This window comes from Panthera tigris, chromosome A3 (genome assembly GCF_018350195.1).
Source record: "Panthera tigris isolate Pti1 chromosome A3, P.tigris_Pti1_mat1.1, whole genome shotgun sequence".
Classification (NCBI taxonomy): Eukaryota; Metazoa; Chordata; class Mammalia; order Carnivora; family Felidae; genus Panthera; species Panthera tigris.
The window spans coordinates 9,948,503-9,974,587 of NC_056662.1; the positions used below are offsets into that span (position 1 = coordinate 9,948,503).

The 26,085-nt window shown below is 47.3% G+C and overlaps 1 protein-coding gene across 3 annotated transcripts in view; it reads left to right on the forward strand.

Annotated features, from left to right (window-relative positions):
• ZFP64 (ZFP64 zinc finger protein) overlaps nucleotides 1-26,085 on the forward strand; it is an 88,423-nt gene that overhangs the window by 22,936 nt on the left and 39,402 nt on the right. For 2 of the 3 annotated variants that reach the window (XM_042980132.1, XM_042980134.1), the window contains exons 5-6: nucleotides 1,124-1,375; nucleotides 7,025-8,461. In XM_042980132.1, the coding sequence (XP_042836066.1) occupies nucleotides 1,124-1,375; nucleotides 7,025-8,307 (1,535 nt within the window). In that variant the 3' untranslated portion in view covers nucleotides 8,308-8,461. Of the gene's footprint in view, nucleotides 1-1,123; nucleotides 1,376-7,024; nucleotides 8,462-26,085 lie in introns of those variants that run through there. The other variant, XM_042980135.1, reaches the window with a different exon arrangement.

The window sequence follows — 26,085 nt, forward strand, 5'->3', positions numbered from 1 at the left end:
AGACGTTCGAAATTATTTCCAGTGCCAGAAAGTAGTCAGTGGGGAGGCACTATTGCATTTGGCTCAGAAAGCAAGAACGTCGTGGGTTCTAATCCCGGTTGCTGACAGGATTGAGAAAAGTCACTGAGAGGCCCGGTGCCTCGGAAACAGTATTCGAGTTGACGTCAGCCGAGAAGTGTTTTGTGCCTGATACGCACAGACGCACGTAGATAGTTGCAGAGACCTCCATCGAAAAGTTAGCAGCTGTTCATGGGTGGTAAGTTGGCCTGTGCTTAGTGAGGACAGGTTAGGCTGCTGTCACAGAGAAACCCAAACAGCGGCTCGTACGCGGTGGGGGTTTGTGGGTCTGTCACATAACTGTCCGGAGGTAAGGCAGGTGGTCTAGGGCAGGCAGGCGGCTCTGTCCTACGATCATCCGAGGACCTCGCTTCCTTCTACACCGTTATGGTGCGTCGTGTCCCATGACACCATCCACACACCTGCTGACCGCACCTGCCGTTCACCCCCCCCCCCGCCCCCCCAGTCTTGGAAACAGCCGGCAGGAAGGGCGGAAAGCAAACAGTAAAAGGCAAGCAGTGTCCTTTTACAAAAGGGACGCCTTTACCTCCTCTGCGACATCAGCGAGGGGGACTCTGCTGCCGAATCACGCCTCGCTGCGGGCGAGGCTGAGAAATGCAGCCTTGAGCTGCTTGGCCAGGAGCGCCCCTAAAACGTGAGCCTCCGCGTGCTGGGGCGTGTCCGTGAAGAAAAGGGAACAGGACGGAATGGAGCGAGACCTCCGTGAGAACAGCGTCTTGTTTTACTGAGCCGTACTTTAACAACTTGAGTCGCCTTCTGTGCTTAACTAACAAGGAACTCTTTTCGACGTAGGAGAAATTAGAAAATGCCAGTAGGCAAACCCGAAGGAACTCCCCCTCTCCTGACGTGTTGGGCAGCTCTTTTGCCCGTGTTCCGCGTAGCTCTGGGGCTTTCCTGAATGTTCTTCGCTGATTGCGTATTCCTCTTCTCGTAAGGCAGTGGGAAATAAGCCTGTTTCCTTTTCAGTATCGTTTTCTGATGCCATCTGTGTGTGTGTGTGTGTGTGTGTGTGTGTGTGTGTGTGTGTGTGTGTGTGTGTCTGAAGGAGACAAGCCCCACAAGTGTGAAGTCTGCGGCAAGTGCTTTAGCCGGAAGGATAAGCTGAAGACCCACATGCGCTGCCACACGGGCGTGAAGCCCTACAAGTGTAAGACGTGCGACTACGCTGCAGCCGACAGCAGCAGCCTCAACAAGCACCTGCGGATACACTCGGACGAGCGGCCCTTCAAATGCCAGATCTGCCCCTACGCCAGCCGCAACTCCAGCCAGCTCACCGTGCACCTGCGGTCCCACACAGGTAGGTCCCTCCCGCTGCCTCTCACGCTGTACTCGTAACTGCCTGTGACCTGAGTCAGAAGCACCCCAGAGCCTCGAGTCACAAGCGCAGTAAGCGACCTGGGGACGGGTGGTCATTGCACCGTTCGTGGGTTTGCTTTTCATCTACCCAGAAACGCCTCTGCTCGGTCCAGCAGGGAAGAACGTGGAGTTTATAACCTCGTGTATATCTTTGTGTGGCTTTCTACCTTCTTCACTTCTAAGGTATTTGGTTGAGGAGGTGAGCTAAATGAAATAGAGATACAAATATGAACAATGCACTTTTCATCCGTTTCTGCATAGCTTCCGTATTACTTCCATCCTTTTTGAAGTATGCTCGGATTCGCTCAGCATGGGCACGGGTTCATGGAAGAACCCAGCAGAGTAGGTAACTTACCCAAGCGTGTGCGTTTTCCTTTGGGCGAGTGTATCAGTCAGCTATCGATACAATGATGCTGTGTAACAACCGCTACAAAACCTCAGTGGCGTATTGTAATAAGCGTTCATTGCTTACGGACTTCAGGTCTAGCCGGTGGGCTGGACACTGTGTTGATCTCGGCAGGGCTCAGTCGCATGTGTGGGGAAAGGCTGGGTATCTGTCCACTGACCTTGGCTGGGGTTCTGCTGCCTGTGGGTTAGCTGTCTGTACACTTGCCTTAGCTGCGGCAGTCTGGCTCTGCTCCACATGCCTCTCATCCTCTTCCTGGGGCCAGTGGGCTACCCCAGGTTTGTCCTTCTCATGGCCGTGGCAGGGTACAAGCAGGCACCCCCCCGTGGGGAGGCCCCAGTCAAGCCTCTGCCTTCATCCCACTGGCTGAAGCAGGCTGTATGGTTGGGCCTGGTGTCACAGGTGGGACTGGGCTCACCCACGGTGGGAGGTCACCGCCAGGTTACACGGCAGAGGCCAGAGATAGGAGGAAGGGTAAAGAATCGGGGCCATTTTTGCAAACAACTGTAGTCCAGCTCGCCATCACTCACATCTCTGACGTGAAGATAGAGTCATACCTTCCCAAGACCCACATAAATCACACCCAGTCACAGGATCAAGATTAAAGGCCGGGATACCGTGATCTCCACCAGGTTTGAATATGGCTTCTCTTAACCTAGCGGCCTTGGAAATGAAAAGACAAGTCGTGTGTTCCTACGTTCCCAATGTGCAGTGGTGACACAGAGCCGGAATAATTCCAGTAACCCTGCTGTTCAAAAGGGGAAGAATGGGAAGCCCTTGGCAGTCCCTGCTCCACAGATTTCCAAGATCCCTCTGGGCAAATGTCCCCGGGTCCCCTCACTCTGGGGCCAGGGAATGTTTCCTGGTTAGGCCTTCCTTGGCCCAGCTCCCCGGTTCCCGACCCTCCCCACCACAGCATCCTTCCTATCACCTGCCTGAGCCCCTTCTGAAAAGCGGTGGAAAATGTTCCTTTGAGGAACTTTCTCAGCCTGCTTCCTGCCCACCCAAAGGTACGGCTCTTTGACTCTAGGGTGGTGACAAGTTTGCTAGCAGAGCCATCAGCAAGACTTTGTGAGTTTCCTGTGTGTCTTTGTGCCAAAAGCCACACCCACAATTCTCTCGGAGGCTCTCCTTTCTCCGAACCCAATTCTAGGCACTTTGGGCTTAAAACCTTCTGCTGTTGAATCCCTGGAGGACTCGCGGCCAGCGGGAGAACCTACTTATGCCAACTTTGTTCTTTCGGAGGTCTTAACGAAGAGCCTTACTTTACATCGACACCCCTCGTTTGTCATCCGGTCTTCCCCCTGAGATCACTTTCCTGGATCTGATCTTCAATCCCCGAGTTTCTGTCTTACTCTGAAAACCTTTTACTGACTGGAGATGAGAAATCTTATCTAACCCAGCCCATCTTCGGTTTTCTGTATTCTCTCTGAATTCCATTTAGGAAATGGCCGGTTCTTTTTTGAGTTTGTCTCTTCCTTATCGGACCTCATCCTATGCAGCCTGGAAGCCGCTTTCACGGTTCTGCCCAGAATTGATCTCTTTGCTCGAGTCCACAGTTCAGTAGGTGCATTCTCTGTCTTCTGAGTGGCTACAGGTGACAGTTTTACCAAATGTTTGCCATTAAACAGTGTGCAACTGCCAGGCCTCCGGTCTCTACTTGCTGCCCGGTCCCAAGGCCAATGCTACAGATTTTAGTTTTCTGTTACGGCAGCATTTTGTTTCTAGATACCGATATCCGTCTCAGCTATCTGTCGTCACAGTAATGCGGCATTAACAAAACCTCAGCAGATGTGACAACACGCCGTTTCTGTCCACGTGCTGGGGATCAGCTGGGTGTCACCTCAGCAACTCTGATCTTGGCTGGATTCACTTAACGTGTCTGAGCATCTGCTCGCTGCGGGCTGCTGTCCGTCCACTGGTCTTGGTTGCTGGAATCCAGCACTGCTCCACATTTCTGTCATCCTCCTCCTGGGACCAGGGCTGAGCCAGCCTTGATCCTCCCACGGCGACGGCTGACGGAGGTACAAGCGAGCAAATCCCAACGCACAAGCGCATTTCGAGCCATTACGCGGATCAAGCCCAGTTAACCTACCCTCAGCCAAAATCTAGTGACGTGGTGTCGAGGGTCACGGCAGGTCGTGCTGCCCCTGTCGAAGAGACCATGCGTGATTCCACACGCGGCAAAGGTCGCAGCTACAGGGAGGGAGGAGAGGTGGCAAGATTTGGGACCGTTTTTGTAACCCGTTACAGCAGCTTAAGACATCGGCATAACTGGTGGTCAGTGGGTGTCTTCAGAATTCCCCCCAGCCTAAGTGACAAGAGCCGAAGGGTTCACACGTGAAAGGGTTCAGAATCATTTTCACTTAGAAAGATAAACTTACCGTTGATAGCAGCATCTTCAAATTGGTGTAGAAAAGGTGGAGTCTCCAAGAGTTTAAACGTGTGCCGTGTATGCAAGGTCTCCCTAGAAGGTTCATTTCCCTTTTATAAATCTGCGGCACTTACGAGATTTTACAGAGAGTAAGATTAATAGGATTTGGTTTTTACCCTGTCGTCACTTAGATTGGCTCCATCATCAGTAGCTTGAGCAGCAACGTAAACTTGAGAAAAGATCTGTCGGCTAAGATCGGTTGCTCATTCATTCGGCAACATTCATGAAGTCCCTGCTAGGTCCTAGACACCGTGAGGGTCCCATAGTGGGCAGAAATAAATGTAGTCGTTAGCTTTGGAGAGCGTATGGCCCCGCGCATCTATTACTAACCAGGATGCCTCAGTTAAGAAATCTGTGGTTAAAGAAAAGAAAAGAAAGATGACAAAGGGATTTAGGACCTTTGCCTTCATATCAACAAGTGCTGTTAAACTCTGCAACTCAGCTGTGAGATTTGGTTATCCGGTGTTTCTGGATTTCACCCCGCGCTGATGGCTTTAAAAAAAAAAAAAAAAGGCAAAAAGACTGTCAGTCATTAGGGCAGGGATACGACTGGAAAACCTAGGAGACTTTCCTGAAGTAGAGAGTCTTACTCTGGGTCCACAGATGCCTCCACTCGGTGATGCATGAGTAGAATTTCGGTGGTCCGGGAACTTGGATGGGGGAAAAAAGTCCACCTTCCCTGTCACTAACTGTACCGAGATTTGCCGTGTCCTTCAATTACAAAAAAGGCAACTGGTGTCAGAATAGTGCCTATGACTTGTCGCCAGGAGAGATCACAGATCTTTTCAGGACGCTTGTTGTAGATAGATCGAAATATCACCTCCGCTCTTCTCTGTTTAGAAATTATTATAGTTCTAGACCCGCCGCTACATCTTATTCAATGCATTAATAAAAGCACAGGCATAGGGGCACCGGCTGACTCAGTCGGTGGAGCGTGCGACCCTCGATCTTGGGGTCATGAGTTTGAGCCCCATGTTGGGTGCAGAGATCACTTTAAAAAAAAGATTTTAATAAAGCACACGACATTGCCATAGCGTGAATTTTTCCTTTTCATTTCTTAAGTAACTATTTCAAAATACTTGGTTTCTTTTGGATTCCTGTTGATTTTTATTTTAGTTTACTTTGTGTATTTAAGCAGTGTCCTAAGAAAGGGTCCGGGGGTTTCACTCGCCTGCCAGAAAAGAGTTGATAGCATCAGAGAGGTTCAGCATAAAATTCCGAGGCGGGAGTCAGCAAGCTTTCCGTAAAAGGCCCAACAGTACATGTTTTAGGCTTTTCAGGCCATACAGTTGCTGAAACTGTATCAGCACGATTGCTGTCGCAATTGTTCAGCTCTGCCTTTGGAGCATAAAGCAGCCAGAAGCAACACACGCACAACTGTGCGTGGCTCGATTCCAATAAAACTTTATTTATAAAAACAGGCCGTGGGCTGGCTTTGGCCCACAGGCTGTAGCTTACGACTCCTGGTCCTAGAGCTTAGCGTGCACGATCTTGGGGGCGTGTAGTCCTACAAAGCATCGTTGAGGCTCGAGCCTCTCGGTTTTAGAGAAGCTTGTTAAATTTGCCCCCGGCCATCTTCACTCATTTGTACTTATGAATAAGCCGCTTATGGTGACGTTTTAGGCCTTATACCAAAAAGCCGGAACACGATTCCTTCTCTGAGTTTATGGCCTGAGAAGGCGCACATCAGTCCTATGCACAGATAATTGCCCGGTATCTAAGAATACCAGCCTTGGAGGCAGCCTGGGTTCGAATCCAGGCCCTGCTACGAACAAGTTACGTAGTCTGCCTGGGCCTCATCCGTACGGTAGTGTTAGGAATAATAGTGGTAATAGCCCCCACCTCATGGGAATGTTGGGAGCATCAAACGAGGCCATTCTTGTGGAGTGCTCAGCAGAGGGCCTGCCATCCTGGAAGCAACGGAAGAACGTCAGCTGCTACTTTGCTTGCTTAACCCGTAAAATGGGCAGGGGTCACCCATTCGCGTGAGTTGTCAGTGCCTTAGATGATTTGGACGTGCCATTCATTGAGGAAATACATTTGGAATATCACGTGCACTCAGATGTTTGCAATTTCACTTTCCCCTGCTCATCTTTCCGCCAACATGAATTCAAAACAAAACAAAACAAAAATCGGGCAGCTGGATGCCGTAACTTCACAAGCAAAGAACGCAGCTGGCGATGCGGGATAAATAAATTTTGCGCGATAAACACGTCTTTGTTAATAAAACTCTGCACGAAGTGTAAGCTGGGCGTTTCGATCACTTTGTAAAAGACTATTCTAATTGAGTGCGGAGCTGATTCCAAAATGTGGCCTCGAACCCGTTACGCCACGTAACTCAGTCGAAATCCACGGATTGTGCAAAGTTTCCGCAAGTGCGAACCATTAACTAGCAGAGTGGGCACCTGAGCAAAATGAACGCTAGCTTGATTGCTTTAAAGAACAGAAGTTATATTCACAAATACCCTCTTATTTGGGACAGTTGAATAGCTCTTTTCCATCTCCCGTGTTTCCCGTGGGGTTGGTCACGATCCTGGGGGTTCAGGTTTGGGGAAAGGAAAGAAGCCCCCGTCCCCCTCCCCCCCCTCCCCCCCACTTTTTTTTTTCTCCCAGGGTCAGAAACTAGCAGCTGCGGTTAGAAGGTCTCCACCGCCCGCCTTGGTATAAGCGATTTTCTGGTGTGTGCTTCGGGGGGATCCGCTGTGGTTGTTGCCTGCCTGTTCTTATCGAAACTCACCTTGTGTTGACAGGGGACGCCCCCTTCCAGTGCTGGCTCTGTAGCGCCAAGTTCAAAATCAGCTCGGACTTGAAAAGGCACATGCGCGTGCACTCGGGGGAGAAGCCTTTCAAGTGCGAGTTCTGCAACGTCCGCTGCACCATGAAGGGCAACCTCAAGTCGCACATCCGCATCAAGCACAGCGGGAATAACTTCAAGTGTCCGCACTGCGACTTCCTGGGTGACAGCAAGGCCACCCTGCGCAAGCACAGCCGGGTGCACCAGTCTGAGCATCCCGAGAAGTGCTCGGAGTGCAGTTACTCGTGCCCCAGCAAGGCGGCGCTGCGCGTCCACGAGCGCATCCACTGCACCGACCGGCCCTTCAAGTGTCAGTACTGCAGCTTCGACAGCAAGCAGCCCAGCAACCTGAGCAAGCACGTGAAGAAATTCCACGCGGACGCGGTCAAGACCGAGGCCTTGGACAGGAAGGACTCGGGCCGGCAGAGCAGCCGGCAGGTGGCCAAGCTGGACGCCAAGAAGACTTTCCACTGTGACATGTGCGAAGCCTCGTTCATGCGCGAGGACTCGCTCCGCAGCCACAAGAGGCAGCACAGCGAGTACCACGAGAACAAGAACTCGGATGTGACCGTCCTGCAGTTCCAGATCGACCCCAGCAAGCAGCCGGCCGCGCCCCTCGCCGTGGGCCACCTGCAGGTGCCCCTGCAGCCCAGCCAAGTGCCCCCGTTCAGCGAGGGGCGAGTCAAAATCATCGTTGGTCATCAAGTGCCGCAGGCCAACACCATCATCCAGGCCGCGGCCGCCGCGGTGAACATCGTGCCCCCCGCCCTGGTGGCGCAGAACCCGGAGGAGCTCCCGGGGAACAGCCGGCTGCAGATTTTGCGCCAGGTCAATCTGATCGCCCCCCCCCAGCCCTCGGGGTGTCCGAGCGAGGCGGGCGCCATGACCCAGCCGGCTGTGCTGCTCACCGCTCACGACCAGGCCGACGGAGCCACGCTGCACCAGACTCTCATCCCCGCGACCCCAGGCAGCCCCCAGGAAGGCTCCGGCAACCAGACTTTTATCACCAGTTCGGGGATTACATGCACTGACTTTGAAGGCCTTAACGCTCTGATTCAGGAGGGGACAACCGAAGTGACCGTGGTAAGCGACGGAGGTCAGAACATCGCCGTGGCCACCACGGCCCCGCCTATATTCTCCTCCTCTTCCCAGCAAGAATTACCCAAGCAGACTTACTCCATCATTCAGGGGGGAGCCCACCCAGCCTTGCTCTGTCCGGCGGATTCCATACCAGATTAGAACTGAAAAGCCAAAAGAAAGGGGAAAAGAGGAAAGACGAGTGACAAAACAGGAAGTCGTAAATAGAATTCTGTGAGAGGTTTGCTCTTAATGTTTCTAAGGATTGTTGTGAAACCCCTCCCCTCGTAATAAATTGTAATTTTATACTGCTTAACTATAATTTTTTAATGCTGTAATAATAACTTTGAGGTCACCTCTGAATCGCCGTGTTATTTAGCTGTTGTAGGATTCTTAAATGTTCCCAAGATGATTCCAGTTAGGGGTTGGAATTAAATGCAGTGAGTCGTGAGTACATTTGTTTTGTCCAGCTTGATTTCCCAGTTCTGAGAAGGGTTTTTTCCAATCTCATTAAATTTGTGTACGAGATGGGACTTCCCGACCTCTCTTAAGTTACGGTTCTGAGATTCTCCTTCGAGTTTGGGCCATTAGTGTTTTAGTACGTGGATACCAATCTATTAGCGTGAGGACCATTTTCTACATAATGTTACATGGATACTGGACCCCTCCCCCCACCCTCCACCAAAAAAAAAAAAAAATGTTTAGTGCTAATCAGAAAAAAAAGGAATGGTTTCCTAATAAATTGATATGTGAGTAAAATATACTGAATGTTAATGATTCTTTAGAGCCACAGTATGACTGGGGCATGATGGGTGTGAATTATCCTATGACTAAAGAGAATTTGAAGAAGCAAATGTTTTTAGACCCCTGATAAATATTACACAAACATACCAGTCAACTTAAGTATGCATGGTGTCCAAAGTGACCCAACTGTATAGCATTTCGAAACCTGAGATTGATGAACCTGACGTTTCTGTTTAGATGCAAATGTGATGTGAGTTCCTACTTACGTTTAGGATAGTTTTCTTGGATGCGATTGTTTTAAATATCAACATACGTGCAGTCCCAGGGACCAGATGAGTGGGACTGGGAAAGTACTTAGGGTTTTCGAAAGCGCAGGCTCTACGATGGAAAGGGAAATTTAAAGGTTATTGTTTTGGATTGAAATGCTGTTTGATCAGTAGGTGGCACCAGAGAGCAAGCTAGAATCGCTCAGGCTTCCACCCAAAGACATGAACTTCAGGGTGGTTACCTCTAATTTCCAGCCTTTAGCATGATCTTCAGCTCATGTTGGGCTCTTAGTATATACTGAACGAATGAAACATGCTCTCACAGAGCATGGATTGGGGAGGAGAGGAGGGTTCTCTTGTGAGAGAAACACATTTACAATGTTAGAGAAAACACATTTTTTAACTTTATTTAAGATATATTTATTTATTTGAAGACTTATTTATTTTTGAGAAAGAGAGTACAAGCAGGGAAGGGGCAGAGAGAGGGGGACAGAAGATCCGAAGCAGGCTGTGACTACAGCAACTAGCTCCACGTGGGGCTCGAACTCACGAACTGAGATGATGACCCAAGCCCAAATTGAATGCTTAACCAACTGAGCCACCCAGGTGCCCTAACTTTTTTTTTTTTTTTTTTTGGTAATGTTTATTTATTTATTTTGAGAGAGAGAGAGAGAGAGAGCAGGGGAGGGGCAGAGAGAGAGGGAGACAGAGAATCCCAAGCAGGCTCTGCACTCCCAGTATGGAGTCCTGTGTGGGGCTCAGACCCATGAACCATGAAACCACGGCCTGAGCCAAAATCAAGAGTCGGATGCTCAACCGACTGAGCCACCCAGGTGCCCCCAAAACACATTTTTTCCAGAGTCCTCATTACTTTGACTTTCCCGGCGCACAAAGTTCTCATGCGGATCAGCTCACTTTTGTATAAAGATATTACCCTCCCCCCCTTTTTCTCTGCCAATAACAAACTTAGGAAATACACACAATGGTGATGCAGAAACCTTCAGGGTTTGCCTGTTGGAAATAGGAAAGGCAGCTTCCCTTAGGAAATAGCTATAGAGTTTGAGCTTTCTTTGATCCTTAATATTTGAACATAATTCTGAAGGCTCTGGGATGGTGGGGTTGCCACAATTTATTTTCCTATTAGCAATGGATATAGTGAGCCACTAACCATGATTTGGTAAGAAATTGAAAAAGTTTCCAGCATACTATGTTAATATTTTAATAATTTCACTGCTTTAGAATTCTTGCTTACAGCTCTTTAGCCTACTATTTAGCTGGGGCACCTGAGTGGCTCAGTTAGTTGAGCATCTAACTTCAGCTCAGGTCACGATCTCACGGTTCGTGGGTTCGAGCCCCGCATCGGGCTCTGCACTGACAGTAGGGGGCCTGCTTGGGAGCCTCTCTTTCTGCCCCTCCCCCACTCATCCTTTTTCTCCCTCTCTCTCTCAAAATAAGTAAACTTAAAAAAAATAAATAACTATGTAGCTATTCAGTTTTATCCGGGAAACTTCTAGTACCACGAACTTGTTTTCTATCTTTCTTTTTTTTCCCAGAATGCCCCCTTTTCTTTTTCAACTTTTTATTAAAGAGTTTTTTTTTTCCCCTGATTAGAAATGCAGTGTACATTCAAGGTAGAAAAGATGTGAAACACATACTATTTTTAAAAATTAAAGTTGCTAGGGGCATCTGGGTGGCTCAGTCGGTTAAATGTCCGACTCTTGATTTGGGCTTAGGTCATGGTCTCCCAGTTCATGGGATCAAGCCCCGCATGCTTGGGATTCTCTCTCTCGCCCTCTCTGCCCCTCCCCTGCTCGTTCACTTGTGTGTTCTCTCTCTCCCTCTCTCTCTCTCTCTCTCAAAATAAATAAACATTTTTTTAAAAAATTAAAAGTTACTAGTATTCTTACCACCCAGACATAAAAATTGTGACCATTTTGATGGATTTTCTTTTTTGATGGACTTCCTTTGTTTCTATGTTTATGTATGGTATGCCTTCCACTCCAGTTATAGAGTTGGGTTTGAACTGAACATGCTGTTTTCTGTTTATATGCTCTATTTCTTTTTAAATCTTTGCACCTTGCCTGGCTGCTGCCCTCTATATACACATAAACATGCCTACGCGCGCGCGCGCGCGCACACACACACGTGCATATTTGGATTTTTTTTGTAACAAACCGCAACAGCAAAATGTGTTCCTTGCAACAAACTATCTATAGAAAGGTACAAAAACCAAGCCAATCATCTCCAGCCCCCTTCCTATTCTCATCCTACCCAAGGTTAGTAATGTTAAGTTTTCTCTGCGTTCATACTAACATACATAGTCTCAAAAACTAACATAGAGAAGTTTTTTTTCCTATTTTTCTCGTAATTGTATCACACTATGTATATTTCTCTGTAAGTTGCTCTTACGATGCTGTGTGTTAACAGTGCTGCAGGTGAATACAGCTATCTCTAACTTTCTGCTTAAGCCAAAGGTAGTAGGATGTACATACCACACATTATTCGACCATCTCCCTACTCGTGGGCGTGCAGGTTGCTCCGTTTTCGTTTGCCGTCACAAACGGCAGCGGTAAACGTCCTACCTGGTCGCTCACGTTCAGTTGTGCTTTCGGAGTTTCAGCGAGTGGCCGTGGCTGCTACTTGCATAGTTTGAGATTACTCTTTCGACACGGTAGTCTCACGCGCGGTGTGCATCCCCACCATCACCAATCCTGGGTGTTAGCAATCTTTCCAAGTTTTGTCAAGCTGGCGAGGGAAATGAGCCATCTGGTCTGTGTGCGTTTCGCCAGCTGGTGTTTTCATCTGCCTTTCTGTGGCGCCTCTATATAGACTTGTTGGTGATTTGCATTTCTCTTGTCTGTGAACCTTAAACGCATCCTCCCTCACTTTCCTCCTTGGATTGTTGGGCACTGGAGACACGAACCCCATGTCTGTCACATATTGCTGAGTTTCCTTCCCTCCTGTCCTCTGTCTGGGGACTGTTCTTGCAATGCCATCACCATACAAAAAAAAAAAAACTATCTTTTTCTATAGTCAGAATCTTCTATGCTTCACTTGTGGCTACTGTTTTATCTAGGACAAGTCCTCTCTTCCCCTGAGATGAAAAAAAGGGTTTTTTTTCCTTTAATATTTTTGTGGTGTGTTTTTAGTTAGCAATTTACTGCAGCAAAAATTCCTAGCTATGCCCATAGGACATGGGAATTTGGTGGCTCACACGTGCAGGACCATTTGTTAAATAAGATATTCTTTTCCTCGGAACAGAAATCCTAATTTCACCTGTAGACCAAGTTCTCGAATACACTTGGATCTGTTTCTGGAAACTCTGATTTGTCTCACTGATCTTTAATGTCTTTTCTGGTTTGCCGGCAGCACAGACTTTATTATATTAGCTCTAAGATAAGCCTTACTGTCTTTTAGAATCACAAAGCCTCCCTCAGCTATTCTGTTCCAAGATTTTCTTAGCGATTCTTAGCTATTCTTTCTTCCAAATGAGCTGTTGTTTGTTTGTACTATACAGTATTTCTCAGCTCCCCTCCCCAGGAAAGAAACCTTTTGAGAATTTTTATTAGAAATGTGTTGGGGCGCCCGGGTGGCTCAGTCGGTTAAGCGTCTGACTTCAGCTCACGTCCTGATCTCACGGTCCATGAGTTCGAGCCCCGTGTCGGGCTCTGGGCTGACAGCTCAGAGCCTGGAGCCTGTTTCAGATTCTGTGTCTCCCTCTTTCTCTCTCCTCCCCCGCTCATGCTCTGTCTCTTCTCAAAAATAAATAAACGTTAAAAAAATTAAAAAAAAAAAAAGAAATGTGTCAATGTGATATTGCACCTATAAACAGAATGACTTTTTAAAACATGTTAACTCTTACACCCAAAAACCTTTATTCAAATCCTGTGGTAACCGTTATTCAATAAAATCATATGGTGGCTCAGCCAGTTAAGCGTCGACTTAGGCTCAGGTCATGATCTCACGATTTGTGAATTCGAGCCCCACATCGGGCTCTCTGCTGTCAGCACAGGGCCCGCTTCGGATCCTCTGTCCCTCTCTCTCTCTCTCTGCCCCTTTCCCGCTCATGCTGTCTCTCTCTCAAAAGTCAACATTTAAAAAATAATAATAATAAGTAAAAATAAAATCTTTTAAAAAATCGTATTAATTGACAGTATTAGAAACTCTGGGTCTCCCATATATATAATTTATGATGGTCATAATACAGTCATCTCATTTCTAGGTTCTTTCATCTTGTAATATTTCTGCTACTTTGTTTTCTTGTCCAGTTCTTTCATCTTGTAATATTTCTGCTACTTTGTTTTCTTGTCCAGTTCTCTCATCTTGTCATATTTCTGCTACTTTGTTTTCTGGTCCAGCTGCAATTAGCCTGAGCCTCCAAGAAAAGGTGATACAGCTGACATCTTCCTGTGTCTCCAATTGGAACGTGAATGGCTTCAGAATTTCCCCATTTAATATAATGTACACTGTTCTTTTGAGCGGTAGTTTTTCCAGCACTTTGGTCACTTTGTTCTGCACTTTTCACTTAGAGTTTTTATCAGGGTAGTTTGCTGAATGTTGTCAAATATCTTTGGAGTGTCTTGACATAGCTTTTTGGGGTTTGCACGTAAGTACGCGGATGTAGTGAATTCGTATAGCCTGGTCCTGAATCGCCTTGCGGTCCCGGAATGAGCCATCTCGGGCACATTGGCTGAGTCTTGTAACGCACTGCTCGGTTGCATTTACTGTGTTTCCCTTGGAAGTTCTAGAACTCTAACCATAAGCGCCATTGATCTCTGGGTTTCTTTTTTTTGTGCTCATTTTTGCTTGTTCTGGTAGGTGATGCTACTCTGAAGATAAATTGGCACTCTTTCCTTCTTTTTCAGGGACTTAGCAATAATTTTGCTATCTCGGGAATGATCTGTTTACTGTGTGGGCTGCAAGCCCTTTTTTGTTGCACGTCCTTAACAAAACTTCCCAACTTTTTCTACAGTTACCAGTCTGTGCAGGTTTTATAGCCCTTGTGGCTCGATTTTGGTCATTTATATTTTGCAAAAGAAAAATCATTCACTCTGCTCTAGCTTTCAAGTCGCCAGCTCTATAATTCTGTTCAACATCCTCTTAAAATTATTTTTAAATCTTCGGCATTTGGGGGAGATCTATCAGCTTTCTTTTTTTTTTAATTTTTTTAATGTTTATTTATTTTTGAGAGAGAGAGAGAGAGAGAGAATGCGAGTGGGTTAGGGGCAGAGAGAGAGGGAGACGCAGAATCCGAAGCAGGCTCCAGGCTCTGAGCTGTCAGCACAGAGCCCAATGCAGGGTTTGAACCCAGGACCCGCAAGATCATGACGTGAGCCAGAGTTGGATGCTTAACCAACTGAGCCTCCCAGGCACCCCACCAGCTTTCTTACTGCTACTGGTTTCTAGGGGGTGTTTCTGTTTTTGTTTTGATTTTTTTTTTTTTTTTTTGTATTTTCAGTCTGCTCCTCAGTTTGCCAAAAGGATTGTCTGTTGTCCACTTGTATTAAAGTAAAAGTAAAAATATTAGAGTAAAAGCTTTTGCTTTTATTTACTTGGCTTACCCTCCTCCATTTTATTATTTTCTCTTTTCTCTTTATTCATTCGTTTTCCTACTTTTCTGTCCGTTTAGTTTGTTCCTCTAATTTCCTGAGCATTCACTTATTTTCAGCCTTTCATAATGAAAGCATCGAAAGCTATGTATTTTCCACGGTGACTTCGCCTCTGTTAAAAAGATAATCTTTTAAAGGGTTTAAATCAGGACTGTCACAAATGACAGTCACATGTGACGTGACACAAACATAAAATATTCATGAGTGAAATGTAATGAAAATATTAATGAGGGCATTGGTTTCCACAGGTTACAGCAGGTGCGAAGGAGAATTCGGCGCACGTACACTCACATACCCGATCAGAAATGTTACAGTGAATTCACAGACACGGGCACCACTGCTCAGTGTCTCGTGGGCAAAAGCCACTGCATTCCACCTGACAAAGTGCCTTTGCATTCCCGTGGATGAGGTATTTGCGTTATTATACGTTCCCGTGACTCACAAAGTTGCCAAATATCTCAAAACCAACAAAAGGCACTAACCTGTCGAGAATTCGGTAACCCAAAGCTGGGAACAGACAGGATACCCAGCAATCATTTTTGCCTATTTCGGGGTCTTCCAGAAATGTCCATGATGTCCATATCCCTGTAGATTTTTTTTTTTTTTTTTTTAGTTTATTTACTTATTTTTGAGAGAGACAGAGAGAGTACGAGTAGGGGAGGGGCAGAGAAGGTGGGAGAATCCCAAGCAGGCCCCAGGCTGTCAGCGCAGAGCCTGATGCGGGGCTCAGACTCACAAACCATGCAATCGTGACCAGAGCCAAAACCAAGAGTCGGACGCTTCAACCGACTGAGCCACCCGGGCGTCCCCCTATAGATTCTTATATGAAGTATCCTTCTTTCCTAAATTTCTAGATGCTTTGTCATTTCAATTTTAGGGTGGGTTGCTTGGTTTGGTGGGTTGTCGGACCAGAATCCAAGGGTTTATACAGAGACCCGTTTCTTATTTTTCGAGTATTTACAATTTGTGAAACTGTGTTTTGGATTATAGCTTCTGATGTTCAGAGTGAACGTGTGATCTGTGAAATACGTGCTTTTTGTAATTTATTAGTTTTCTCTAAGGCCATGCACGTGCCCAGGTTTTGCTTGGACTGGCGGGTTATCTATGAAGTAAGCATGGTGACTGAGCTATTCAGTTCCTCTAATCCTCTCTCAGTTTGTGTCTATTTGATAGATTTTGAAAGAAGTAATTTTATTTATTTTTTTAAATCTTTATTTTTGAGACAGAGAGAGACAGAGCACGAATGGGGGAAGGGAAGAGAGAGAGGGAGACACAGCATCCAAAGCAAGCTCCAGGCTCTGAGCTGTCAGCACAGAGCCTGACTCGGGGCTCGAACTCACAAACCGCGAGATCATGACCTGAGCTGAAGTTGGAGGCTTAACTGACAGAGCCACCCAGGCGCCCCTTAACCAAGCCTTTCGTATAACTACTAGGGTGTTTTGCTTTATTGTACTTTGCCCTGTGTCACTTTTTTTTTTTTAATGTTTATTTATTTCTGAGACAGAAAGAGACACAGCATGAGCGGGGGAGGCGCAGAGAGAGAGGGAGACCCAGAATCCAGAGCAGGCTCCAGGCTCCGAGCTGTCAGCACAGAGCCCGACACACTTGAACTCACAAACTGTGAGATCATGACCTGAGCCAAGGTCGGACACTCAACCGACTGAGCCACCCAGACTCCCCAGATAGGCCTACTTTTTAAATCAGCTTATATATCCTTGATGAATGTTACCTTTCTCAAAAAAAAAAAAAAAAAAAATTTTACCAACTGCTGGAATAAGATACATGTAATTTTCAGTTATTCTCTTTTTAATTGGTGTAAACCCTGAGAAGTCTCTTTCATATAAGGATATGGAAACAGAAATTGTATTGTTATAGTGATGCTTCTCAATTATTTTAATGCCTTCTGAATTACATGCCAGAAAATCACATAATGATTGATCCTAACTAGTTGGGTCCATTTGGGTAAAAGCAAAGAGGTGAAAACCACCTGGGATTTCTCTCCCAGGCATGGAGCACTTACCTTCTCAACACTGACACCGTAAGTGCCCACATTTTGTCTTTTTTTTTTTTTTTCTGGCATCCCAGAGATTTTACAGCCCTGTGCGTTGATTCAGTACAGATTATTCATGATGAGTTCTCAAATGATCAAGGTTAGGAAAAAGTACACACAGAAATAAAGGATCTGAGAATTGATTTCCTCCATCAATCCCATAAACCTCTTGAAAAACCTTTGTTTACTCCTGAAACACAAGAACCTTACCTGAAGTCTCTGTCCCTAGAGCGGTGGTTCAGCTCTAAGTTTCCGTGTAAAGAGCCAGACAGCAAATATTTTCAGCTCTGTGGACCACACGATCTTTGTTACGACTATTCAACTCCGCCACGTATCCTGGGAGCCGTAGACAGTACATAAAGGAGTAGGTGTGGCTGTGTTCCAGTAAAACTTTACTTATGGGCATCGAAATCTGAATCTCATAAAATTTTCACATGTCAGGAAATACCCTTTTCCTTTTGTATTTTTTTTCAGCCATTCAAAAAAACTGTGAAAACCATGCTTAGCTTACAGGTCCCGCAAAAAACAGGTGCTGGGCCATAGGTTGCCAACCCTTGATCTGGACCCTGCACATAGTAGGTGCATAATAAATATTTATTAAATAAATGGCAGTAATGATTTTCAGTGGTAAAAGCTGAGATTTCTTGACCCACGATGTGCCACCACCAGGCTGAATGCTGTACGCAATAATCTCATTTAATGCTCCCCTCCACCCATGAGGGCGGTAGTGTTATCCCTCGCATTGTGCTGGGAAGGATGTGTTTCTCAACTGGCCTGGTGTGTGTAAGAATCAGCTGAAAAATGTGCTTTAAGTGCCCACGGACACAGCCCAGCTGCAGAAACTCCAATACGGTGCCTCTGGACAGGTCCTGATAATCTGTATTTTAAATCTAGCACCTCTGGGAGGCGCCTGGGTGGCTCAGTCGGTTAAGTGTCTGGCTCTTGATTTCGGCTCAGGTCATGATCTAGCTCGTGGTTTGTGGGTTCGAGCCCCACATCAGGCTCTGCGCTGACAGTGCGGAGCCTCCTGGGGATTCTCTCTTTCCTTCTCTCTCTCCCCCTCCCCTGCTTGTGCTTGCACTCTTTCTCTCTCTCTCTTAAAATGAGTAAATAAACATAAAAAAAAAGAAAATCTAGCCCCTCTGGGGATATTTCTGATCCAGGCAGTTGTGAAACATCAAGGTATAGAACCAGAGATTCAGAGAAGGTAAGAGACCTTGCCCAGGTCACACAGCCGTTAGCCCTAAGAAGTTTCAACCTAGAGCCAACACTCAAGTGACCTGCCTTCGTTCTAATCAGTGTGTTTTTGCTGGTCAGGACCTTCAGCCCGCTTGCTAAATCAGGGCTTGTTTGCAGGAATCCATGGGCAGAGGGACCTTCGTGGGATACTAAGTGAGACTGGGCAGGCTTTCCTGGCGTGCCCGCCGAGCCCACCCCCAGATGTGAATGACGGATCTAATTTTGTTGCGCCTTAGTTTACAGTATGATTCGGGGAACTCAGAGTTCGCCTCTTTGCGGTGAACCTGGGCACACCCAAATGCCTCCGTGTCGTATTTGCACTTATTCCCCCCGGCCGAGCAGAGCTGGTGAATGCACACCTGTACTGTGACACGGGTTCTCTCGAGGAGATCAAGAACCCAAGGGCTGTGTCCTGGAACACGGTGACTGCGTGCATCCTAGCTACTGAACGCTTTTTCTTTTCAGTAACTCATCCTTTCCGGTTTGGGCTTCGGAAGAATTCTCCTCGGAGAAGTAAAAACGAAATGCTTGCAACTGAAATTTCTCTTCAATCCATTAGCCAGATTTGGATCTTTGGGAACGATTTCAGTAGAGACTAAAAGCGCCAGTGGTTTTCTCCTCCACCCCTCCTGGTTCCTTCAGTGCTGTGCTGCTGTCCTTTCTGGAGATCAGAAATTATCTGAGGTCGGGGCGCCTGGGTGGCTCAGCTGGCTAAGCGTCGGACTCTTGGTCTCGGCTCAGGTCACGATGTCACAGTTCGTGAGTTCGAGCCCCACGTCAGGCTCTGCACTGACAGCATGGAGCCTGTTTGGGATTCTCTCTCTCTCTGTCTCTCCCTTTCTCTCTGCCCCTCCCCTGCTTATACTCTAAGTCTCTCTCTCAAAGTAAATAAAGAACACATTAAAAAAAGAAAAGAAATTGTCTGAGGTGGTCTGAGGAACCAGATTCAACCCCGTAGGGCTTTCCCACCACGGGACTCCCTGCTCTTAGCCCACAAACGACAGGTTCAACAACACAGGCTGCAAAGGGTGAACTCTCGTTTAAGCCAACCCTTCACTTTTTTTCTCTAATCTTTTTTAATGTTTATTCATTTTTTGAGAGAGAGAGTGAGTGGGGGAGGGGCAGAGAGAGAGGGTAGACCCAGCATCGGAAGCAAGCTCCAGGCTCTGAGCTGTCAGCACAGAGCCCGATACGGGGCTCGAACTCACGAACCGTGAGATCATGACCTGGCTGAAGTCAGACGTTTAACCGACTGAGCCACCCAGGCGCCCCGACCCTTCACTCTTGGAAATGGTCTCTCACTACTTATTTCTGTGCTTCCAGTAAGATGGGAAAACAGAGTGAGACAGAGGTCACGTGACTCGCCCAAGGTCCCTCTGCTGGTGACTGGCCTGATGGCCCCTGAGCCCAGCCCGCTTCATACATCATCACTTCCTTCCCCAGCCCTGAGTACCCGGCTAGTGGCTAACGCTCAGAGCCAAGATTACCTTTTTCACTCTGTTTGGTTTAGCTTTCTAATTTCGCTTGGTGCCTCTGACTTCATCCTGTTATGAGAGCAAATCAGGGCCCCCCCAAAAGTCCCCAAAACAGAGAACACAGGCTCCCAGAAAGGTAACAGTCTAATATTGATTTATTAAGAACCAGCAAGGCCACATTGCTATTGTCCTGGGTTGGGGGTACTTTTCCCCTACATAAGCCCCCTTCCCACACACACACACACACACGCACACACGCACGCACACATTTAAAATTATATTTTACAACTGTGTGGGTATAAAGATGGATGAGCCAGGCTGGATCATATTAAATATATTTTCTTTTGATTTCTGAAGCACTTTCATGGACTCTGAGCATCATGCCCACTGAGCTTAATGGAAAAGTCAGCCCCGGGGCTGGGAGATTATAACCAACATGAGAAATGCAAGAGAAGGTTCGTTCTACAGGGAGAAGACGTGGGTTGGGCAGAAAGATACTCACTTGTATTTGTTTTGCCCTAGTTTATTTTATTTTTTTTTACAAAAGCGTTATTAAGACAATATTCATATACCAGACAGTTCACCCTTAAAACTGTATAATTTTAAATTTTGATTAACGTTCATTTATTTTTGAGAGAGAGGAAGAACGTGAGCCAGGGAGGAGCAGAGAGAGAGGGAGACACAGAATCCGAAGCAGAGCCCGACACGCTTGAACTCACAAACCGTGAGATCATGACCTGAGCTGAAGTCAGATGCTTAATCGACCGAGCCACCCAGGTGCCCCCACCCTTGAAACTGTATAATTTAACAATTTTTAGTATATTCACTAACATTGTGCAACCATTACCAGTATGTAATTGCGGAACATTTTCGATACCCCAAGAAGAAACCCCGGCTCCGTAGGAATCACTCTCCGTTCCTCCCTCTTCCCAGCCTCTGGCAACCACAAATCCGCTTTCTGGCTCTACGTTTTTGCCTTTTCTGAGCATTTCACATCCCTGGAATCATACCATACGGGATCTTTTGCGACTGATGGCTCTTATTCAGCGTAACGTTGTCAACGTTCGTGTTGTAGGATGTATCAGTGCTGAATAGTATTCCACTGTCTGGACAGGCCACGTTTTGTTTATCTGTTCACCAGTTGGTGGAAATTTAGGTTGCTTTCCTATTAGCCCTTGTTTGTAAGATATTCATATATTCAGATTTTTCGAATTATTTGTGAACTTTGATCATGATACCCGCTGCGTATTGTGCAACTACTCTGGGTCAGTCACACTAATTCAGTGAACGTCCCCAGCAGCCCCTTAAGGAGCTGTTATTACCCTCCCCATCTTAGAGCTGATGAGATTGAGCGATAGAAAGGGTAAGCAGCTGACCCCGGGTCCCACGGCTAGTTGATTTGATTTGATTTGAATCACACAGTGATTCAGATCTTCTTCTGGAGCCAGAATCCCGCGTCGGAAATCCAGTAAACAGCAGGGCACATCCATCCGCCTTCGCTTGAACACAAAGACAGAGCAGTAGATACGAGCCCAGGGGCCAACATGAAAATGGGAGGGCATGGCAGGGGGATGGGACATTTCTCGCTCAGGTGAGTAGGACAGGTGGAGGTGGTGGGCCAAGGAGGTGCTCCGTTCTCCTACTAAGCTAACGTCCATTGAGCACTCATTGCAGGCCAGGTACTTACTAAGCATTTAACTGCCGCCTCCTACCACCAACTACCCCGAAATCAAGAATGGACCAGAAGAAAGCTCTGAAGTTTCTTCTGGCAACAACAATGGCATCCCTGAGCCCCCAGGAAATAACATCCCTCCATACTCATATCGTATTTACTTTTTTTTTTTTTTTCGAAAATTAACTATGACATTTGAGAAGAATTAGGAAGTTACTTTTTTAATGCTGGTGTGGTTTTGAGCAATGGTGATGGTCATTTACCTTGGACTACGTTTTTCCAGTATTATCCTTGCCCTGAGAGTTGCTACACGGGATTCTGAAGGTGGAACTAGATGTTATTTAGTTCTTAGAACAAGGGAGACTATAGAGCGAATGTTCTGGATCCCATCCACTCTTATGATACTGGCAGTTCATTGGTAGAATCGTTCCGGCTGCGTGTACAGAACGAGGGACAGGTCAGGGGGGCGAAGACACCGGGTTGAATGATTGAGCCCCTGCCTTGAAGCTGTTTATTGTCCAGGGCACCATTGTTTCCTCTACCAAAACTGTGGGTCTGGAGGGCTGAGACTGATCCTGACCACTCTGCACCCCCGGAAAAAGCGCTCAGTAAATGTTCATGGAACTCATTCATTCATTCATTCATTCATACAATAAGTGTTTTTTGGCCACCTACCATGCGCCAGATCCAGTTCTGGAAACTTGAGGGTTATCAATGAGCAGAGAGTGATCTTTGCCTTCATGGAGTCCACCTTCCAGGGCGGGGAAACAGACAACACACAGCAAACAGAATACGAAAGTGTGTTATAACAGTCTCAGGAGGTGATGAGTGCTGGGGGGGAGGGGAGTTCGGTAGGGGGAGAGGGGCTGATGTTTTAAATAGGGTGGTCGGGGAAGTCCTCCCTGAGAAGTTAAGATCAGAACAAAGACTGGAATGAGGGAGGAAGCCATGTGGTTACAAAGGGGAGGAGAATTCCAGAGGGAAAAGCCAGTGGAAAAACCCTAAGCGAAACATGAGAGTGCTTTTCGGTGTAAATGTGGCTGGAAAAGGGAGAAAACGAACAACGGCAGGTAGACAATGAGGATGATGCGAGAATTTTTCTCTATGCCTTGCGCGTGCCTGACATATATCATGATAAAAATTAAAACAAGAATAGCAATTGCATTCACTCTGCAAATATGCTGTTGGTGCTGCGAGGCAGGCAGGACCCTTGCCCTCTGGGAGCTCACGGTCTCATCAGGCAGACAGCACATAAGTGCTCTCGTGGGGGACACGAAAGCATGACGAGGAAGCCAGGTGACCCAGGTTTGGACCGCCCAGGGGAGGCTGCCTACGGAAGGTCAAAATGCCCAGTAATAGCCACAGGTGAAAAGCAGGAACTAAGAAATGGGGAGTGAGCATTCTAAGGGGGGGCGGGAACCTACGAAGGTCTGGAGGGAGAGGGGTCCTTTGCGATTGGAGCATTTTTCCAGAAGGGAAAGGGGGAAAAAGGAAGAACACACAGATCGGTGTTCTTCGTGGTGCATTTGGCGCCTGGGAAGGTTGTTTATCGCAGGAGAAAACAATGCCACACGTATACCATAAATAAAAGACGATCGTACAGTTCACCGTCCAAACTGGGACACCTATGGGAGTGAAGAGGCACCGTTGAGAATGATGTTGGGGGAGCAGATGTGAATCAGCTTCCAGCGTGCCGTTGCGACTGATGGAAGGCCACGGCCAGAAGCTGTCGGCTAATGACTAGAGCTTAGCCCTAGCAGTACGATGCAGCAATGCAACACAAAGCAGATATTAGAGTGTCGCATCCCACGGGTCAGTTTTCCGAAGAAAAGAACAAGTCCCACGCCCCAAAGCTGGTCAAAGGTAGGGTCTCTGACCTGATGCTTTAGACATGAATTGATTAGGAGTATAAACGTCTCTGTCAGCCTTTACCAATCTGTTCATGCTTCACTGTGTGATTGTATTCCCGTTTTCAATGTTAACAGCTGCGGTAGATCAGGTTATTGTTCCAACTCGACACTCCCTCCCTGGGACAGAATTCTATGCATCCACCCTCGCCCATCGGCATCATGGTGGGTGAAATGTGCTTCCCCACCCCCACTGATCTGGGGCAAAGCCATGTGATTTCCTGTGGCTAATGGAGTACTGGTGGACCTGATGGGGAAAATCTCACATTCATTAATGTGCCTGTACGATTCGGCTTATCCTCTTATTCTCAAGTGACCTGTCCTGAGAAGAACGTGCCCTGTGTGGCTGATGGCCCAAGCAGAAATGGGCAGACAAATGGAACTGACCTCAACCCAACCCTCAGCCTAGAGCCAAAGCCAGCAGAGCCACAATGAACTCACAGACCTAGAAAAAAGAAAATAAATATCTGTTGTGGAAAGCCACTGAGATTTTTGTTTGTTACACCAGCAAAGACTGACTAATACAGGAGACGATGAGTGAAAACGTCAATGTATGATAGAATAAGAATTACCATATCCAGTATTCAGTATTTATTTGAACGAGATAATGTTTTCCCTACAATACTACTTTAAAATAGCTTTCATACTCTGGTTTCTCTTCAGATCAAATAAATCTTTCGCCTTTGACTAAAATAGCTTTTGGGGCACCTGGGTGGCTCAGTAGGTTAAGCGTCAGACTTCAGCTGAAGTCATGATCTCGTGGTTCATGAGTTCGAGCCCCACATCAGGCTCTGTGCTGTCCGCATGGAGCCTGCTTGGGATCCTCTGTCTCCCTCTGTCTTCCCCTCCCTGCTCACACTTGCTCTCTCTCTCTCTCGCTCTCTCTCTCTCTCTCTCTCTCTCTCAAGAATGTTTTTTAAAAAATAAAATAAAATCGCTTTCAACACAAATTTGATGAAAAAGTACCATTTGGATATAAATATATCGGGTCTCTCCTCCCATCTTGTTTTGCCTCCTTTTCTTTCCTTTTTTTTTTTTTTCTTTTTTTTAATTTTAATTTCATTTTCCTTTCATGGGCAAGGACACCTGCCCATAGGACTCCCCTCCCAATCTACATAGGACCTGTTGGCCTCCATAGGGCATCTTTTGTTCAAGGCAGCATTTTGCCCGTTGACTCTGAGACCCAGCACCCCCCAGGAGCAGACGCACAGAAGGAACATAGTGCTGGAGATGCCTCACTTTTATGAGACTTCACACCTTCCCACAGAGGATTCTGTTCGTTTCAAGCTACCTCTCACTTACCAGGGTCTTCAGAAAGACAAACAGTTTAAAAGATGGGTATGTTGGGGCTCCTGGGTGGCCCAGTCAGTTAAGCATCTGACTTCGGCTCAGGTCACGATCTCGCGGTCCGTGAGTTCGAGCCCCGCGTCGGGCTCTGTGCTGACGGCTCAGGGCTTGGAGCCTGCTTCCGATTCTGTGTCTTCCCTCTCTTTCAGCCCCCCACTCGCACTCTGTCTCTCTCTCAAAAATAAATGATAAACATCAAAAAATAAAAGATGGGTATGTCGAAGGCCCAATGAGAACTTAAAAATTAGAAACTAAAAAAATAAAAGAACAGGGGCCCTGGAGTCCGAAAGAATTGGGCTCAAATCCCGGTTCGGCATCTTCCCAAATATTTGACCCAGCAAGCGACCTAACCTCTCCGAACCTCAGTGTCTTTTCCTGTATGGCGGGAATAATAACAGTACCTACCTTAGAGCCTCGTAAAGTAGGGTTAAATAAACTAATGCACGTGGAGTAGCTGGCACACAGTAGGCGGTCAATTGATGTAGCCGGATACAAGAGCAGCGCTAATGAGCCGCTCGCTCAGCCCACATGCGTCCTTGGTGAAGCCACCCAGACCTCGCACCCGTCATTGTCAGGGCTGCTCGCAAGCCACCTCCGCCCCGTGCGGTCCCCGCGCTCACCTGGGTGGAGGGCAGTGCCCTACCTGCCACGGCACCAGCCGGTGCACATCGGCCACTCCCACCCCTTCCTTGGAGCTGGAGGACGAGCACATGACCTGGGCTTGGCCCGCCGGATGCTCCTGCCCCAGACGGGAGGGATCGGAATTCACTCACAGTGGCAGCGTTTCAGCGGACGTGTAAACTGGGTGCGATGGCGGGATGGGGGCCGCGTGGGGTCCAGCTTCGGGGTTTCGGCGTCAGTAGCAGAGAAGTCTCCCTGCGTTATCCAAAGCAGATGGTCCCCACGGAGCATGTCATGGGGACACCTGTCTGGCCCGCCTCCCCCGCTGCTCATCACCCCGGCCAGGCTCTCCACGCCCATCGAGGCACTTAGCTGCCAGTAAGTTCCTGTTCTGGTTCAACTGGCCAACGGTTTCTGTTGCCGGCACTGAGCCAGCTCAGGCGTGAACCTTGGCACCTTGAGGCAGAAGGCTGCCCCCCACCACTGTCATGGGATCTCGCCTCCCTTCCGAGAGCTGGGTGGTACCAGCTTCACGGCCGGCCTTTGATTTCATCACAGAAGGGGAACTTCTTAAAGTAATTCCGTCCCCCAATTTTTTTTTGTAAAAAGTTTCAAACGTACAGCAAACTGAAAGAATTTTCTGGTGAATACCCATAGGCTTTGCATGAAGATTCTATCACCATGTTACTATATTTGCTTTTTAACGTTTATTTATTTTTGAGACAGAGAGACAGAGACAGAGCGCGAGTGGGGAAGGAGCAGGGAGAGAGGGAGATGCAGAATCTGAAGCAGGCTCCAGGCTCTGAGCTGTCAGTGCGGAGCCAGACATGGGGCTCGAACCCACAAATAACAAGATGGTGACCTGAGCCAGTTGGACGCTCAACCGACTGAGCCACCCAGACGCCCCTGTATTTGCTCTATGGAGTATCTTTCCATTACAGTACATTATTCATTGAAAAGGTAATACATGCACAGACTGGAAAAATTCAAACATTTCAATGTGGTATCTC